The sequence below is a fragment of the Ammospiza nelsoni genome, chromosome 5 (genome assembly GCF_027579445.1).
Source record: "Ammospiza nelsoni isolate bAmmNel1 chromosome 5, bAmmNel1.pri, whole genome shotgun sequence".
NCBI classification, from domain to species: domain Eukaryota; kingdom Metazoa; phylum Chordata; class Aves; order Passeriformes; family Passerellidae; genus Ammospiza; species Ammospiza nelsoni.
In genome coordinates this window covers 62,912,267-62,929,517 of record NC_080637.1, presented here as the reverse complement: position 1 = coordinate 62,929,517, position 17,251 = coordinate 62,912,267, and the positions used below count along the sequence as shown (strand labels likewise).

The window sequence follows — 17,251 nt, the reverse complement described above, 5'->3', positions numbered from 1 at the left end:
TAGGCAGCAGTGAGCTGGGTAATGGACTTGCCATGCTAAACTGTACTAATCTTTGTTCCTCTGTGTTTAGAGCAACAGTTGCAAGTCCAGAATTATTGGAGTGTGGTGGGAATGTTCCTCAGTGTTTGGATGCTGTGCTCCTGTTCTGAGCAGATGGATACAGTAGCAGGAACCAGGCACAGCCAGGGTAATGTGGCTTAAAGCCAGCTGGACAGTCTCATAATTCAGGAGATGCTTGGGCTGCTAAAGCCAGTCAGTGACCTCCTCTGGCTGGAGTGCTCTCATTTTGGGAGCTTCATGTGCCTTCCCGCTGGCTGGTCTGTGAGGCTGGAACAGCTGAGAAAAAGCACTTGAGCATTCACTGCCACAATGAGCGCACTGAGCTGGCAAAACCTTGTCTTTAGGGCTCCCAGGAGGCCAGCAAAGTATGTGCCCACTCAGTGTAAAGCATGTGTCTTCTCCTCCTTTTGCCTCTAATTATTGTGAATGTGAGCCTTTTTTTGTTTGTGTGTTTCTTTGGTTTTAGTGGGTTTTCTCATACGGTTGGTTTGGGGATTTTTTTTAGTAATATATCTTTCTTTAGCAAACAGCATTTTGAGAAAAATGCTACTTCCTACACAGTACCTGTACTGTAACTTATGGCATTACACAATACTTCAGGTGCCTCTTTCAGCCCTAATTTTCCCAATCTTTGCTTATAAAAAAATCCCCTTTTTATTTCAGGATTTGATCTTTGCAGTTCATTGTTTGTTTCCATGCATTCAATTTCCTGACAGTGTTTGAAGAAAGTTCCATTTGAATCTATAGTTCCCTACACATCTTCACTGCTTTTCAGTATAAAGTGGCACCTGATGCAAAACTAAAGTTTGTTTCCTCCACTTTAATACCAAAGAAACCACTAAGGAATGCTGCATGCTTTTCATTTATTTGTAGACCTATATGGAATCTGTGCAGCTTTAAGATCAGTCCATAAGGATCTGTATTTTTAGACTGGAATTTTAATTTCCTTCACAATCAGCAAACCATGTCTTCAGGAAATGTGCCATTAACAATGAGTCTATCACTCATTTGGTTGAAAGGGAAACTTTCATCTGCAAAAACAACTGATGCATCTATAAAAAACATCTCTGCGAAAATCTAGACTTGCAGTTCTTTAAAAAAGCACTGAAATATGTTTTCCTGTAATCAAAACCCAAAAGGGAAATGCTTAAAGTGGCAACAGCTATCTTTACAAAGTAGTAGAAAATGTAGATTTCCCTTTCATATGTTAAAATGATTATGTAACTGAAGGTACACTAAATGTTTCAGAATATTCTGCCCAAAGAACAATGTGGCTTCACATTCACATGACTGATGTTTTACCCATAACTTCTAAGAAACCTGTGAATAATCCAGCAATCCTGGAAATTTTCAGCAGTGTTCCTGCTCTCCTTGTTCCTGGGAGAGGTGCCACAGGTGTGGGTGCCCCTGACCTACCTCGATGAGGACGTGGGCTCTGTGATCTGCCTCTGCATCCTGGCATGTCTGATCAGGTGCTCCTTCAGCGCATTCTGCACCTCTGCTGGGATATCAGGGGAAGTGTGGCTGATCTTCAGCGCTGCCTCGAGCACCTTGGTCGTTGCTTTCCCATTTTCTTTGACTTCCTTTTTCTCGCTGTTCTCCAAAACCTCCGTGGGAGCGCTGGAGTTGCTCTGTGGGACATTGCTGGCACTGGAGGTGAGGGGTTTGCTCCTCCAGCAGGGCCAGCACAGCTTCCAAAAGACAAAAAGCGAGACCACCAGCAGGGCGAGCCCGCAGAAGCTGACAACCACTGCTAAGAGACTGACTGAGACATCTGCAAGGAATTAGAAACAAAAAACATCGTGACAGACAACATGCAGAGAAAAAAAAATTAAAGATGACACAAGCAAGAAGATAGAAGCATTCTTTTTATTATGTCTGTGTAGAGCTTTACAGTCCTATTAAAAGTTGTGAGTTGTTGAGTTGTCTTTTTTTTTCTTTTTCATTTTGATATCTCAGCCTGCACCTTTAAGATTTTATTATTTTATTATTTTATTATTTTCTTTATTAATGAATAAATTAAATAAATAAATTATAAATAAACAATTCCTTTATTATTTTCTAATATCTGCTTCACAAACATTCCTTTAGCTGTTCAGGCCAAGGGCCAGTATGTGTACCTCTCACCACATACTCAGACATCCTTCTCAGGAATTTTCCTTTCTCAGGTAGTAAGGAAACAACCCCAAAGCCTCCCAGCCACTCTTGGCTAAGGATGTTGAGATCAGTAGATGTAAGTAATATTGACCTAGTTTGCTAAAGCAAAGTTATTATAATCAAATAACAAATATCCTCACTGAGATTTAAAGCAAACACAAGAGAATTCTGTTCTCAAGTCTAGATTTCCTATTTTGAAAACAAGCACCTATATAGACAGCTTTCTCCTGATGGGTAATGTACACATGCCTTTGCTTACTAGCTTCAGATGGAGGACACAGATGCTGAAAACATCAACAACTTTAATTTCAGTCAGAGGTTGTTGATACTTAGTTCTTTAGAACATGTATTTAGAACATCAAGAACACATTGCTGGAAAAGTTAAGCCACAGTCAACATTTTCTATCAGTACACATGAAGAGAGATTACATCTGAACTGCTAAAGGTTGATGCACAAATTTCTTTGAGATTTGCCAAACTTCTGACTCTGTGCACCAACTGCTTCAGAAACATTTTAAACCCCAACATTTAGGTGTAAATAGGAACAAGATAAAGTCTGTCATAAATAAGAGATTTCTGTGGTTAAATCACCAGCCCTGGACTAAGGCTGTGTCAGACCGAGATAGCACAGATATATCAGTATCTACAATTCTGCTGTGGAATTGCAGCTGGCTTCAGAGAACACAGCAAAATGCCCCGAGATGTACAGAGATCATGCTGTACACTGAGCTACTCTGGCTGCCCTGTGTTTGACTTTTGCTGCCAAAACTGCTTAGAATATCCAATAGCCTGGCCAGAGATAGGAGAACACATTTCATAGCAACAAAATTCCATGGACGCACACGAGCTTTACAAGATGGTGGATCACCAGGACTGCCTGGTGATTAGTTGAGCCCTAATTAGGAGTTTTATTCTATGTGACATGCTTCCATTTGAGTTTTCCAGTATCCTGTAATACTATAACCAAAACATCCCTTTTCTTTTCAAAACAGTCTTTTATATGCCTTAAAATTATTCACTAAGCCCTGCTTAAATATCCCTCAAGTAATGGCTGCTGCTGTTTGTTACAATGGGTTTTGGCAGTTTAACAGCTAATACTTGATTGTATCCATAACTCCAGGCTACAGGCTACTAAACTGAATCACTGGAAAAGTGCAAAGAGGGTTTGAGCATATTTTTATAGATTTTCATGTGAGCATAAAGGTATGGATTAGCTCCATGAAACATTATGTACCTCACTAGTGCTTATGAGAATTGAAGACAGAAAGATGAAGCAGAATGATGAAGATGGAAAGCTGAAGGTGAAAATTTGGCAATGTTTTCTTTGTTAATATATAATATCCAGATGCATCTCTCAGTAACAAACAGAACTTACAGAACCAAACTGAACCAAACAGACCACTCTTCATGAAAATGCATGAGAAAAGCAAAAATGTATAGAAAATGTTGTAGTCTGGAGATCATAGCCTTCCAGCCAATTCCTAGTCAGGGATCAGGAATTACAATAGGTAAATGATCATTCTTAGAGGGTGGTTTGGATGTGCCCTTCTGTTTCAGCAGATGACAAGCATTAATAGCAATGAGAGAGGCTCTTGCATGACCTCAGTTCCAGGGAATGGTCTATAGTGGATTGATTGACAGATGCCAGAGGCCCATCAAAGCTGCTCTGTCAGTCCCCTCCTCAGATGGACAGGGGAAAAAATATAACAAAAAAGCTTGTAGGGTCAAGATAAGGGCAAGGAGAGATCACTCAGCAATTACTGTCATGGGCAAAACAGACTTAACTTGGGGAAATAAATTTATTACAAATCAAATCAATAAATCCAAGCCATAAAACACTTTTCTACACCTCTCCCTTCTTCTGGGGCTCAGCTTCACTCCTGCTTCCTCTGCTTCCCCCCTGCAGCAGCACAGGGGCAATGAGGCTGCATCAGCTCATCACACATTGTCTCTGTTGCTCCATCCTCTTCAGGACTCCTCACACTCCTGCCTTGCTGCTCTCCTGCAGTACGTGGTCCCTGGCACAGGAGCCAGTCCTGCACAAACTCCAGTGGGAATCCTTCCCATACACTGCTCCAGGGTGTCCCTTCAGCTGGCAGCAGACCTTGGGGAGCACACTGCTCCAGCACCAGCCCACTGCAGGGTCAGCACTCACTGTAGATATTTTTCCCCCTGACAATGGGGAGAGAATGATGCATCTGACTCCATCTTATCAGAAGAGTAATTAATTACTTTATAATATTTTATTATTCCATATTATATTACACTATATTACATTACATCTAAACTGAATCTGCCGAACACTCAACTGCACACAACAGCGCAGAATCTCGTGACTGTCAGCGGCACTTCCGACACACACACACGCTAGGCCCTGATAGGCCAAGGAAACAAAACACCATCATTTTGGGTAAACAATGTCCATATTGCACTCTACTTTTGCACAAACACAGGCACAGCAAATGATAATAATTGTTTTTCCTTTCTCTGAAGTTCAGAGAATGTGAAACCCAGAAATATTCTTGGGGAGAATTGTGCCTTGCTTTTCTCTGTGAAGAGAAATGTGGCGACAAGGAAAACTTGCCAGCAAAACTGCTCCAGTGAGGGATCCTCTCTCTTTCCACAGGTGCACAGGTCCTGCCGGGGGCTTTCTGCAGGGTGGGCTCCTCACAGGGTCACAGCCTCCTTTGGGAATTCACCTGCCTTGGGGTTGGGATGGGCTGCCGCAGTGAAGACCTGCAGTGGGAGGCGCCTCGCTCTCACACCTGGAGTGCAGCATAACAGTTTCATGATATCTTATGAAAAATCCTTTCCTTAGGATTTTTTCTCCTGAGAAGCTAAGAGGCCTCAGGAACAAAATGTAAACACTGATTATCTGCTGCTGCAGAATGCAACAGGTGCATCTGTGATTGGTCTCATGTGGTTGTTTCTAATTAATGGCCAATCACAGTCCAGCTGCCTGGACTGCCTCAATCAGTCACAGGATTTTGTTATCATTCCTTTTCTATTCCTTGCTAGCCTTCTGATGAAATCCTTTCTTCTATTCTTTTAGTATAATTTTAATATAATATATACCATAAAATAATAAATCAGCCTTCTGAAACATGGAGTCAGATCCTTGTCTCTTCCCTCATCCCGGGACCCCTGCGAACACCATCACACTGGAGCTCCCCCTCCTCTCCTTCTTCACAGACCTTGATGTCTGCACAGTTGTTCCTCACAAATTCTCACTCCCCTCCTCCAGCTGATGATGCACAGCAGATTAATTTTTTTCTCCCTTCTTAAAAACATTTTTCTGCAACCCCTGTATCTGGAGGGCTCGGCCTAGGCCATCCTGGAGCCGGTTGGCCTTGGCTCTGTTGGACATGGGGGAATCTTCCAGAAGCTTCTCACAGAAACCCCCTCCTGCCACCAAAACCTGGCCAGGCAAACCCAATGCACAGTCAAAAGTGAATTTAATATATTCCTACAGAGGTAGGCCTCACTGAAGAATCTTCTTTGATAGATTGGACCAGACCAATTGTCAGGCAACCTGGCCAAATTTTTTTCTCTACAAAAAGTGGAACTCTTGAAAATGTTGATGGTCTACCAGAAATAAATAAAAATTAGGAAAAAAAAAAAGAGAAGAAAACAAAAATTAAATTCAATTTTGGTTGATTTGCAATATTGCCAGCTCAGTTTAGGGACAGTTGGCATAATTGGGTTTTATTTTGAGAGGAAGACTTTTAGAACTGAAAATTGTAGGGTTTTTTTTCCATTTGGAAAATGTTGAAGGAGGATGTTTTAACAACTTTGAAACTGCTGGAAACATTTCAAAACCAGAAATATGAAAATTGATCCCTTCCAGCAGAGCTTCAATTTGATGAATAGATACTATCAGCTGAAAAACATTGCATCAAAGCATTTCTAGCCAATTCTAATTTAAGTTTTTCACTGCAAGACATTTTTCAAGCCTTCAAATAACTTCTTGTCTCCTTTCAACACCTACTCCTGTACTTCAACTTTCTCTAAGCTGTTTTTCTGGATTTCCATTAAGCCACTTCAAAGTTGAAAAAGCTCCCAAAATCTCTACAGAAAATATGTTTTATATCTTTAAAATAATCTCATGAAATATCTAAAGTTTTACAAGCAGAGATAAGGAACTAATTCTATAAACAGTTGTAGTCTCGTGTTTTTGCTATTTTATTAATAAATTTAACAGCCTCACATGTTGAATTTCATAGTGAAAAAATACAGGAAATATTTGAATTGCCAGAAAAATTACAAAAAATACTTCGTTACAAAAAACTGCTTAATTACATTTATTGCCACAATTGCTAAAAAACAGTCACTATGCCATGAAATAAAAATTTACATAAAAATCATAATGTTAAATGTCCTTCCTTCTGTCAGTCACTCAACTGAGAAATTATGAGAGATTTGTTGTTATGTGAAGAGTGAAATCATCTGAAGAGCAGTCAAACCCTGGATATGCCTCTTATATTAAGGTTTTATAGGATGTTTGGTTCAAGAATGCAGAACATTAAGATGAAGTTCCGCAGACTTGGAGCTTCTTCACATCCCTGCTAAGGAATCCTGATTGTGAAAAAAAATGGGTACTGAAGGATGGATTTGCCATCAGACCAGGGTTGCACTTCACATAAAAGTATTATTTTAAGATATAGAACTAGTGACAAATTCAAAGACTGACTAAGTTTTTAATGGCAAAGGAAATAATGCTGGTACAGCAATAATTGTCAACATTGTTAATAATGTTCTCACTGGTCCAAAAATACCCAAAACCGATCTTGAACAACTCTTTCTGAACTGGTAATTGCAGATTGCCTGCAATGATTTAGATTTGCACAGAACAGGACATCCCTCTGAAAATTCAGAAACATTGCAGAATTTTGCATTTCCCATTCTTGTTCTCATGCTTGGCATACTCAGGAATGTCAAGATCTTTTTGCCTCACACCATCCCCTTCTAGTCAGAGGGAGACCTTCCAATGGCTTCATTTCACTCTTGGTGAACTCCCTTTACTGATGTTTGTCCTAAATGTCATATTTCTAGTCTTGATAAAATTTAGTAACTGAAAGCATCCTGTTTCCTCATGGTTTTGTAATTAAAAGTACTCATTCAAGATATGAAATTTTTGGCAATTTTATATTTCTTATTTAAGTAAATCATGTCTATTGAGAAGCCTCAAAAATTCTCTGTATTTTTATAAACACCCTCTGATACATTTCTACCATAGAAGTCTTCTTGATAGTCAGTTTTTCGTATCAGGCAAGTACTTCAGAAATATCCCCATGTGTTACTTTTTTTTTTTTTTTTCTTTTCTGTATGCTAGGTAATGTCATGAGTATTGGGTTTGGTACTATGGATTTCAAAAAGTTTTTGTTCGGAACTTGCCTCAGAAAAGTTCTGCCCATGGATCCGTTTGCAAACATGCACATTGGCAGACTTCCACTTCAAGACCAAATTAAGGTCACTTACATTTTAGACAACCTATGCCTCATGAGGCTGAATTTGTAAAAACATACTCCAGAAACCCATGGTACTGAATGGAGACAGAAACACATACAGTGCTGTGCTGTAGATGCCCAGGTGTGAGGGTCAGACACATCTGATATGAGCCACTTTAAAGAGAATGGATTCTTCCCAGAAAATGAGCAGGGGTGAAAGAAACACCTGGGGAAAGGAGGGATCTAGTCCCTTCTGGCCCATTTCTTTGTCTACATCTGCTCTTGGTTCCCTTAAATATTTAAAGGGCAATGTCTGCAACCTGTGTTCAAACATATTTTTCTTTAACTTTGAATTTGTTCTATTGTTCATCAAGCCATTCTTTCCATAATAAAGGAAGTCTTGTGTATGTAACACCAGGAGTCAGCTCAATCAGATAAACTAATGTCTCTGATTTTCTAGGATTTGAAGGGAAGCAGGGCCCTTATAAATTATAAAAGGTCTGGGGCCAATAAATCTCCCCTATCCCCATGTAGATCAAGTAGTTGGTTCAACACATCATTTCTGCTGTTAGGTTTCCTTGGGGAAATTTTAAGCACATAAAAACTTGCTGGTATTAATTTTCACTCTGCATTAGCAGATCTTCCACAATTAATCCTGTCTCATCCAAATCCCTTCAGATGGGGACACGATGCTCTAGCGTGCCTCAGAAAGTGGCAGGTGCAGAGTCTTGTATTTTCTCTCTCAATCTGAACCTGTCAAAACACCTGACTTAGATATCAAATGGCAAAAAAAGCCTTTCACTTAAAAGAGTAGGTGTGACCTCCTCTCCTGTTCCCATGGAGAAGCATCCTTAGAAGATCTTCCTCAGACTTTTACTCTGGCCTTATTGTGAATGTGTTCCCTCCCTGTTAATTCATTCTGGTGTCTGAATTTTTTCACTCAGCCACCACCATCTTCTGGCTGATAGATCACTTCTTAATGCTAGCAGAACTCTGTGATAGCTTTTTTTCCTGACAGGAAGGGAGCCAAATGAATTCAGGGATCACTGTGATTTACTACATGATCACAGCATGCAGAATTATTAATCTCTTGTCAAAATCAATTTATCTAAGCTATATTAGAGATGATGGGTCTCACTTTTGCCTGGCTGGGTCTGTAAATTTTTGGTCTTTACTCTCAAGGCTTTTTCTAGCCTACATGCTTTTCTGCTTGTTGACTCTCACTTAATCTCAACAGGAGGGACTCTCTGCTAGACCCACATCTTCCCATTTAGCTTTCCATTAAATGAAAAAAAAAAAAAAAACCAAACTACAGCCTTATGCCTGTGCAATTCTCACACTTTTAAGGATTTCTTTGTGTCTGCAAGAAGCCCTCACTATCCTCTTTCAGTCAGAACACACCATGAGCTCACTGGGCTGCTCACCACAAGCACACCAAAAGCTGTGAGGAGGTTCCTGCAGCTCAAGTGTCACCTTTGAATTGTTATGGCTATGATTATTCTCACCCAGCATTATGTAACAAACACCTCACACATATGACAGGACCCAGGGAAACACTGTGTCTCTTCATCATCTTTATAGATTTGTTCTCCAGATGGTATAAATCTTTCTGTATTTCTCCCCTGTATTTCATTATGAAATGTGTATAGAGTAAGATTATTTTGTAAACTCCTTTTTTTTCCTGTGTATTGCTGCTGTCTGCATTGTTGTGACTACCTTCATATTTTCTGTAAATAAGTCTGGTCTCAGTGGTACTTTTACCCCCCTGGTTTTGCCTTTATGCTGCTGAATTAGATGTATTTCTGCCTTTCACAGCTTATTAATACTGATTTTGTAAGTCATGTTTTTTAGTTACCCTGCACTTTTTTTCCCACCAAGCCTTACTTCTCTGATAGCAACATTGATCTAACCAGGTGATGAACTGTATGGTAAATAATCTGGTCCGTCTGTTACCTGTTAAAATGTTTATTATTTGATTTTCTCACATTCCTCTGTAGCAGAGACACAGTTTCATTTCTCTGTAACATAATGCTCACTTGTTTCACGCAACAGTTACTTTATCACAAAGAAAAATGCTCCTTTCTTGTATGACAGCCTGATCACTGTAGCCTTCACATTTGTCCAAGTCATTTCTCATCCCCTTCACGCTTTGGCACAGCTGAGCAGAATTTACAAGCACTTTGTGGGGTAAATCTGTTCTTCCCCCTCCCCTAAATAGATACAGGCACAGCTCGCACTGCTTGTGGATGTGTGTGCACTGTGTGCATGAGCACAGCGTGTTCAAAGGAGCCAGGACTAAATGTAAACTAAATCAGCTGCCACCCAGCAGGCTGAGAGCTGTCAGAGAAGCTTCTGACAGCCAACAGGAGGCACATGGCAGCTACAGCAGGAGGACAAAAGGCATTGCTCTCCGTGGAAGAGTGAGCCTGTGTTACACGCTGGCCATGGGCAGGATGTGCTCCAGTGCTTTCTTGCTCCCTCTGTACTTTTATAGCAAACTGGCAGTCAGGGGTAGGGTTAAAAACTTGGTATGTTAAACTGTTATGTTAACAGAATAACTGTCAGTAGAATATTTACATGAATAACAAATGATCCCCTAGAAGCTGATGCTCTTTGCATGGTCAACTTTCAAAAATCAATTGTCTGAAACAAAGGAGCAAGAGTGAACATCACTCGCAGGATATTCAGTACCCATTCTAGTGGGCTAAAATATGCCCTCAATGTTTATAGCAGAGCTGGGTTTGCAGCTCTGTAACAAACATTTGTCACCCATGGGAACTGATAATGAGAGAGTAAAGTTTTGCATGACCAGCAGGCCTAAAAAAAGGCAAAGAGCACAAAGTACCCACCATTTGCAGAGGACATAAAATGAATTTTAAACATGTGTCCCTAGAGCAGAATGTCCAAACTCCTCTCATTATGCTGTATGCAATTGGCTTAATCTTCAGAAATGCTCACAACTGGGACCTTTGATGTGCTTGGTTCCACTGAAAATGAGGAGGGATGCTTAGCTGAAAAAAATTAATTAGAGTCCTTTTTTAATGAGATAACCTGAGCCAAGACACCAGTATAACCACACTGCTTATATGAGTTTGGGACAGTTATAGAAAATGAGTAATTTAATAAGTTTAGAGATAAATTTTATTATGTGAAATCCTGCACATCCATCTCCCACTTATTTTCCACCTTAACTCTTATAATTGACATCTTAATTATTTTGCCCAAATGTACTGGAGGTGTAAAATAAAAACAAAACAGCTGCACATCTAATTGTGCATTTTGCCAAAAATGCTACAACTTTCAGAAGAAAGCTCACAGTCATCTAATCATACAGAGGTACTATAAACCTAAACATCTTCCTAATCTTTTCACTTGAGCATTCCCCTGAGATTAGCAAATAAATAGTTCTTGTCATTGCTGGGGCAGAAAATATAACAGCAGATGTCTATATACACTTGTCTAAAGTTCTTAGAAATTTACTAAATTTTCTGTCTCATGAAGATTATTTGCTATGAGTTCTGTAGATTGATTTTTCATTACACTAAATATGATCACCCCTTCTTGACCCAAGTAGTGAGCAGTAATTGAGGGTCCTAAGGTGTTGGTGCTGGCACTGAGAGGAAAAAACCTGTTGAATAATCTGTAATTTCTTTGATGTAAACCTGTCTGTTTCCTTATGGGCAAGAAACCTGAATATCTCTCCTTTCTGCTTTGTTGCTTCATTTTGTTACAGGCTGCCTTCCCAGAGCCATACTCACCATTTTTTCTTCTGACTATATCTCCAGCTTCCTCTTCTGTTCGTTTATCTTCTTTATGCTTATTTCTCTCATCTAGGCATATACACTATCAAAAAAAAAACTCACTGCCCAGCGTTTCTGCTTCCTTCTGAGACTTCTTGGGTCATGGGGTCAATACTGTCTCATATTTTGCTTTGAGCCTGCGATGCATCTTCTGCCTCAAGTTGCTGATTCCTCTGAGAAGCTGGGCTGCTTTTCATGGTCTGGCTGAACAGAAGGCTATCCCCACACTCACTAACATAACCACACCAATGCAGTTCTAGCTGCATTTCACAGTGTTTTTGACTCCCAGAACATGGTTTTATCCTTGTATTAAATAGAAATGGTCTCCTTTCCTTTTTACCATCTACTCTTTTACTTTCTGAAAGGTTGCTTGCACTGTTCTTTCCTTTTCAAATATGTGTCTCCTCATGGTTTACAGAATCACTGAATATTCTGAGTTGGAAGGATCCTTGGACCCACAAGGACCATCCCCAGGAACCACACCATGTGCCTGGAATCATTGTCCAAATGCTTCTTGAGCTCTGTCAGGCTTGGTGCTGCTTAGACTTCTCTCCTTTAGTGACATCTCATTAGTGATTTTTGGAATCAACCTTTGTGATACTTTTAGGTATCTTTCTGAGATGAGGAAAATGGAATGAACTTAACATTTCCACCTTGAATGAAGAGGATCCATGGTTGTTCAGTGCTCTGGACAACATTAGCTTTATTCATAGAGATTACAAGGAACTCTACGTGCATTTGAAGAGGAGATGTGGCATGGCTCACCTTTTAATGACACCACTTCTCTCAGCTTAAACTGTATTTAGAGTATTTATGCTCATAAAATTGATGAAAGTTATATTTATATCTCATCTACTTAAGTGTTTACATGTTAAAATATTGTCAATTATCAGCAATGACAGTGTGTCTGGTCCTCCTCTGGAGACAGAGTATTACTATATGTTCATTAGCAGTGTTGTTAACGAGATAATGCTCAATATACTGTGCATCTCAGTAAAGCTGACACCCATCATCTAATATTGGTTTCCTTTTAAAGGGGAAAAAGTGAGATTCAGGAATTCAGCTGAGATGTGGCACCCAGTGGTTCCAGCTCCTGTTAACTATATTTTTTCCCTAATCCAACAACTGGAAGGTATTATAAATGGAAATCAAAGAAGATTGTTGACTTCAAGAATGCTTAAAAAGAAGCTCATCTTATTATACATAATGCAGCATTGAACCAAGTGTTGAAGATTCTCGTTTTCCAAACAGCAGATCTTGGTTTACCTCATGGAATGTTTTGTGTCCTTCATATCCCACCTGTTTATACACCGCCTTTGCAGAGCCCAGTTTTCCAGGCTCCATAGGATAATGCTGTTTTCATTCAACCTTCTCCCATTCAGACTATGCAGACTAACACAGAGCATGATCAGAATATTCATGCTCCGTGCTGGGGGAAAGGCTGCAGCCCCCTCTACCCTCCTCGCCTTGCTGCCCTGACCCAGCAGCTGGGTTTGGCTGGGCTGACTAGGGCAGGGTCAGACAACAGTGATTTTGATCTGAGATACTACAAATAACCCCAAATTTGTGGTAAAATCTGTGGGTATTGAAAGAAAAGGAGACACCAACAAAAAGCCCATCAGCAGCAGCAGCGACAGCGCAGTTGGGGCACACGCTGAGAACCTGCTGCTTTACATGACCTGGTGTTAATTTATTTAATTTGCACTGTTACACTTGGCATTTGCTGGCCATAATGCAAGCTGTTCATTTGCTTCTATGGATAGACAGTAGAGGTTATCAATCCCATCTAGCAGAAATTAAGCACAGAACTTTGAGCAACTTTCAAGCCCTGTCCTAAAAATAAGTGCCGAGGAAAACGAGGTGTCCAGAGAGCACCACACAGGACAAGGTAAAAGTGCAGAGCTGGTTCCAAAAGGTGCAGAAAGTCCAGATATCAGGGAGCAAAGGCACCGCTATTAAGACTCAAAATCTTAGTTTCAATATGACAATTTTTCTGAATTTGGAACGTTTAAATTAACCCAAATTTTCTCCTCCCACCCTGCCCAAATTTTCCCGGGCAAGTGTCCCGGGCCGGACCGAAGCTCTGCCCTGACTCCACAGGTTCCCAGCGCCTGTCAGACGGCTCTCCTGCCTCCCCCAGCGATGAGCGGAGAGGATGCAAAGCCCTCCAACCCCACTCAGAAAGGGGAGACTGCGAGGCGGGACGTGCCGAGCTGCGCCCGATCCCTGCAGGCTGCCCGCCCTGCCCGGGCCCCAAACGCAGTGCGGGCAGCCAAACGCACAGGGACAGCGGGGACAAGAGAGGGGACAAGAGAGGGAGAGCGGGTGCAGACCACGCGTGGCGCGCCTGGGCACCGAACCACTGCCCACCCGTGACAAGGCACGGACTTAAGCCCTCTGTCCCCTTTCCCACCCGTGACAAGAGCACGGACCGCAGCCTGCTGCCCATCCGTGACAAGAGCACGGATCGCAGCTCTTTGTCCCCCTTCCCACCTGTGACAAGAGCATGGACCGCAGTTATATGCCCCGCTGCCCACCCGTGACAAGAGCACGGATCACAGCTCTGTGTCCTGCTGTCCACCCGTGACAAGTACACGGACCACCGCTCTTTGTCCCCCTGCCCACCAGTGACAAGAGCACGGACCGCAGCCCTCTGTCCCCCTTCCCACCAGTGACAAGAGCACGGACCGCAGCCCTCTGTCCCCCTTCCCACCCCTGACAAGAGCGCGGACCGCAGCTTTCTGTCTGCCTTCCCACCCGTGACAAGAGCACGGATCACAGTCCTCTGTCCCGCTTCCCACCCGTGACAAGAGCACGGACCTCTGCCCCCCCGCACGGCCCCGCTAACACATGCAGCAGCAGCAGCATCCCGGCTCCGGGCTTTCCGTACAGACAAACTCCCGTCGTGGGGAAGGAAAACCTCGCCGAAGCGGAGCTGCGGGCGGCAAACCAGAGAGCTGCGCGGGAACGGGGCCGTGTCCGGCGGCGATTTCCGTCCCCAGGGCACCTGTCCGTGCTCCCCGGCCCCACGCCCGCTGCCTCGCCCGCTGCCCCCGCGTTTGCCCCGCCGCGCTGCTCCCGGTGCCGGCGCTCCCCTCAGCGCTCCTCGGCGCGCTGCGAGAGGGAGCGGATTTTAAAGCGGGCTGCGTGCCTGCCCCCCTTCCGCCCCCTCGGCACGCAGGGAAAGCGGAGGGAAAAGTTGCGCTCTCCGGCCGCCCACGCCTGGCCGTCCGCCGCCGGTGCCGGTACCTGTGCCGCCGATGCCCTGCCGGGCGCTCTCCAGGGGGAAGATGCCGGCGCACTTCTCCCGCTCCACCTGCCCGCCCAGGCACAGCTCCGAGATGATCTGCAGCGCCTTATGGCAGAGGCTGCCCACGCCGTCCTCCGCCGGGAAACTCATCTTGCGCCCCGGCCGCCGCCGCTAGGCCATGGCCGGAGCGGGACGGCTCCGCGCCCGACCCGCGCTGCCTCCGCGGGGAGCGGAGCGCGGCGGAGCGGCGGCGGCGGGAGCGGCGCGAGTGCTCCCAAGAAGTAGTGAAGGAGCGGGGGGAGGCAAAAAAAAAAAAAAAAAAAAAAAAAAGGGGGGGGGGGAGGGAAAAAAAATAAAAAGAGGGGGGAAAAAAAATCAACATCCACTTAGCAACGCCTTTTGTGGCTCCGGGCTCCGGCAGGCGGCTCGGCCAATGGCAGCCCGGCGCGGGGGGCGGGGGGCCCTCGCATCCCCCGGGAAACTTTTCCTGCCCCCGCCCCGCGGCCCCGCTCCGTGCGGTGCGGTGCGGAGCGGTGGGCGGAGCGCGGTCCCCGCCCGGCAGCAGCACCCCCGGGACAGCGGGGGGATAGCGGGGACAGTGGGGACAGCAGGGACAGCGGGGGGATAGCGGGGACAGCGAGGGGATAACGGGGACAGCGGGGGGATAGCGGGGATAGCGGGGACAGCGGGGACAGCGGGGGGATAGCGGGGACAGCGGGGGGATAGCGGGGGGATAGCGGGGACAGCGGGGACAGCGGCGCGCTCCGGGCGCTGCTCCTCGACCGCTCACCAGCGGAGCCGGTTCCCCAGCGCTCCGCCGGTTCGTCCCCCCGCGTTTCTTCCGAGGTGACCTCGGCGAGGTGATCTTCGCTGCGTCGAGTAACTTCACTGACCAAATCACCGTCTCCGCTCCGCTTCCCCGCGATCGACATTGACTCTGTCGATTTCTTTGACTTCTAAAGGAGTTAGAGGAACCTTACTGTTGTCTGGTTTGTTTCCTCTACAAATTCTGTAAAGCTGGGTTATTTTATAGGTAAAAAAGTTGTAGCGATGGTGTGTGTTTGAAAATACTTCTAAAAATCAGCGCAGTGTGTACCACTAGTGGTTGTTTCAGTTGCTGGCTATGGAGCTGAGCAAGACTTCGTCTGTTAACTTGTTCATCTGCTTACTGAAATTCTGACACAATTTTATGTTTCTGAGGGAAGATTCCTCTAGTTTGACTGCATAAATATGTCTTGCAATGCTTAATTCTAACTAGGCATAGATGGAAGGGTGTCTGCCAGCAGTTTACTTAGCAGCACTGCCTGTAATCTGCTGCTTGGGAGTCTTGGTTTCATAGGCATGAGAAGTTAACTTCTGTGCTGCTGTGGGTTTTTTTCCCCCCTGGATTTTGAATTTTTTATCTATTACCTGTAAATGAATATCTCTAGCAAACTGTCAAGTTTAACTGTTGAAAACTTTAAAGCCATCCTTTGATACCTGAATTACAGAATAAGAAAACGGATTATTATTCCAGTTTTAATTCTGAAATTCTATACTTTATATAGCATAGATACTTGTTAAAAACACAAGAAGATATTTCTAAACCCCAGCCTTTTGGTGGTTTGAAGGAGCATGCATTTACACAGATGAATTCATGCACATGCACTTTTCAAAATCTTAGGGAAGTAGTAGGCTGAGTTGTACAGAAACTGTAACATCAACACAAAATCTGTTCCACAGAGCTTTTTTTTTTTTTTTCAGAGATATAACACCTATTTCAGAAATATCAGATGCTACTAAAGAAATTGTTCCCCATTTAATGCCTTTCCTGAAACTAGCACTGTCAAAACCCTTTGTTAATGCTGCAAAATGTTCTGTCAAATCTTAACATGTTTAGACTGTAGCTAGGCAGGGCACAGAACTGTGGAGGTCTATTTGAAGACTCCTTTCACCCTCACAGGGAACTAAATCTGTATAATTATTAAAATAGACTTGCTAGCAATAAGAATGTATGTAGATATTTTCATTAGAGTGAAGGCAACTGCTGCCTACATCCAAACTTCAAAATATGAACATATTTACTGCCTTTGTGACATTTACAGTCCTGTTCCCAAAATTCTGTCATGCATCACCAACTAATAATTAAGCAGTCTGTTTATCTTTGAGACTTACCCAGAACTCCAGCAAAAGCTAACAGGAGACACACATACATAGAAAAGGTCTTAATCAGAAATTGGTATTAATGAGAGCAAGGACTGCATTTAAAGGCTGAGAGCTAAGCTCCTTCACTTTTGAACTTTTCTACAGACTGTGCCCATGGAGGAATCACACAGCCCATGAATGAAATTTTTTGCCCCTGATTATAGTGAAGTTCCACACACAGACCAGTTTGCTATCCTGCTTTTTTATTTGTGTAGTGAGACTTTGGTGCATTTCTCAACTGCTTGTCTTTGCACACAAGAACTTCATTTCAGTGAAAATCACACCACCTTGGTGTTATAGATGTTATTGACATATACATAGATGCAGAAAAGCACAAAAAGATGTATTCTACA

The 17,251-nt window shown here is 43.4% G+C and overlaps 1 protein-coding gene across 1 annotated transcript in view; it reads right to left on the bottom strand.

Annotated features, from left to right (window-relative positions):
* SYT10 (synaptotagmin 10) overlaps positions 1 to 14,864 on the bottom strand; it is a 34,405-nt gene extending 19,541 nt beyond the window's left edge. Inside the window, exons 1-2 of the mRNA XM_059472685.1 lie at positions 14,714 to 14,864; positions 1,477 to 1,834 (exon numbers count right to left, since the gene is read on the bottom strand). Of these exons, the coding sequence (XP_059328668.1) occupies positions 1,477 to 1,834; positions 14,714 to 14,864 (509 nt within the window). The remainder of the gene's footprint in view (positions 1 to 1,476; positions 1,835 to 14,713) is intronic.
* Between the last annotated feature and the right edge of the window lie 2,387 nt (positions 14,865 to 17,251).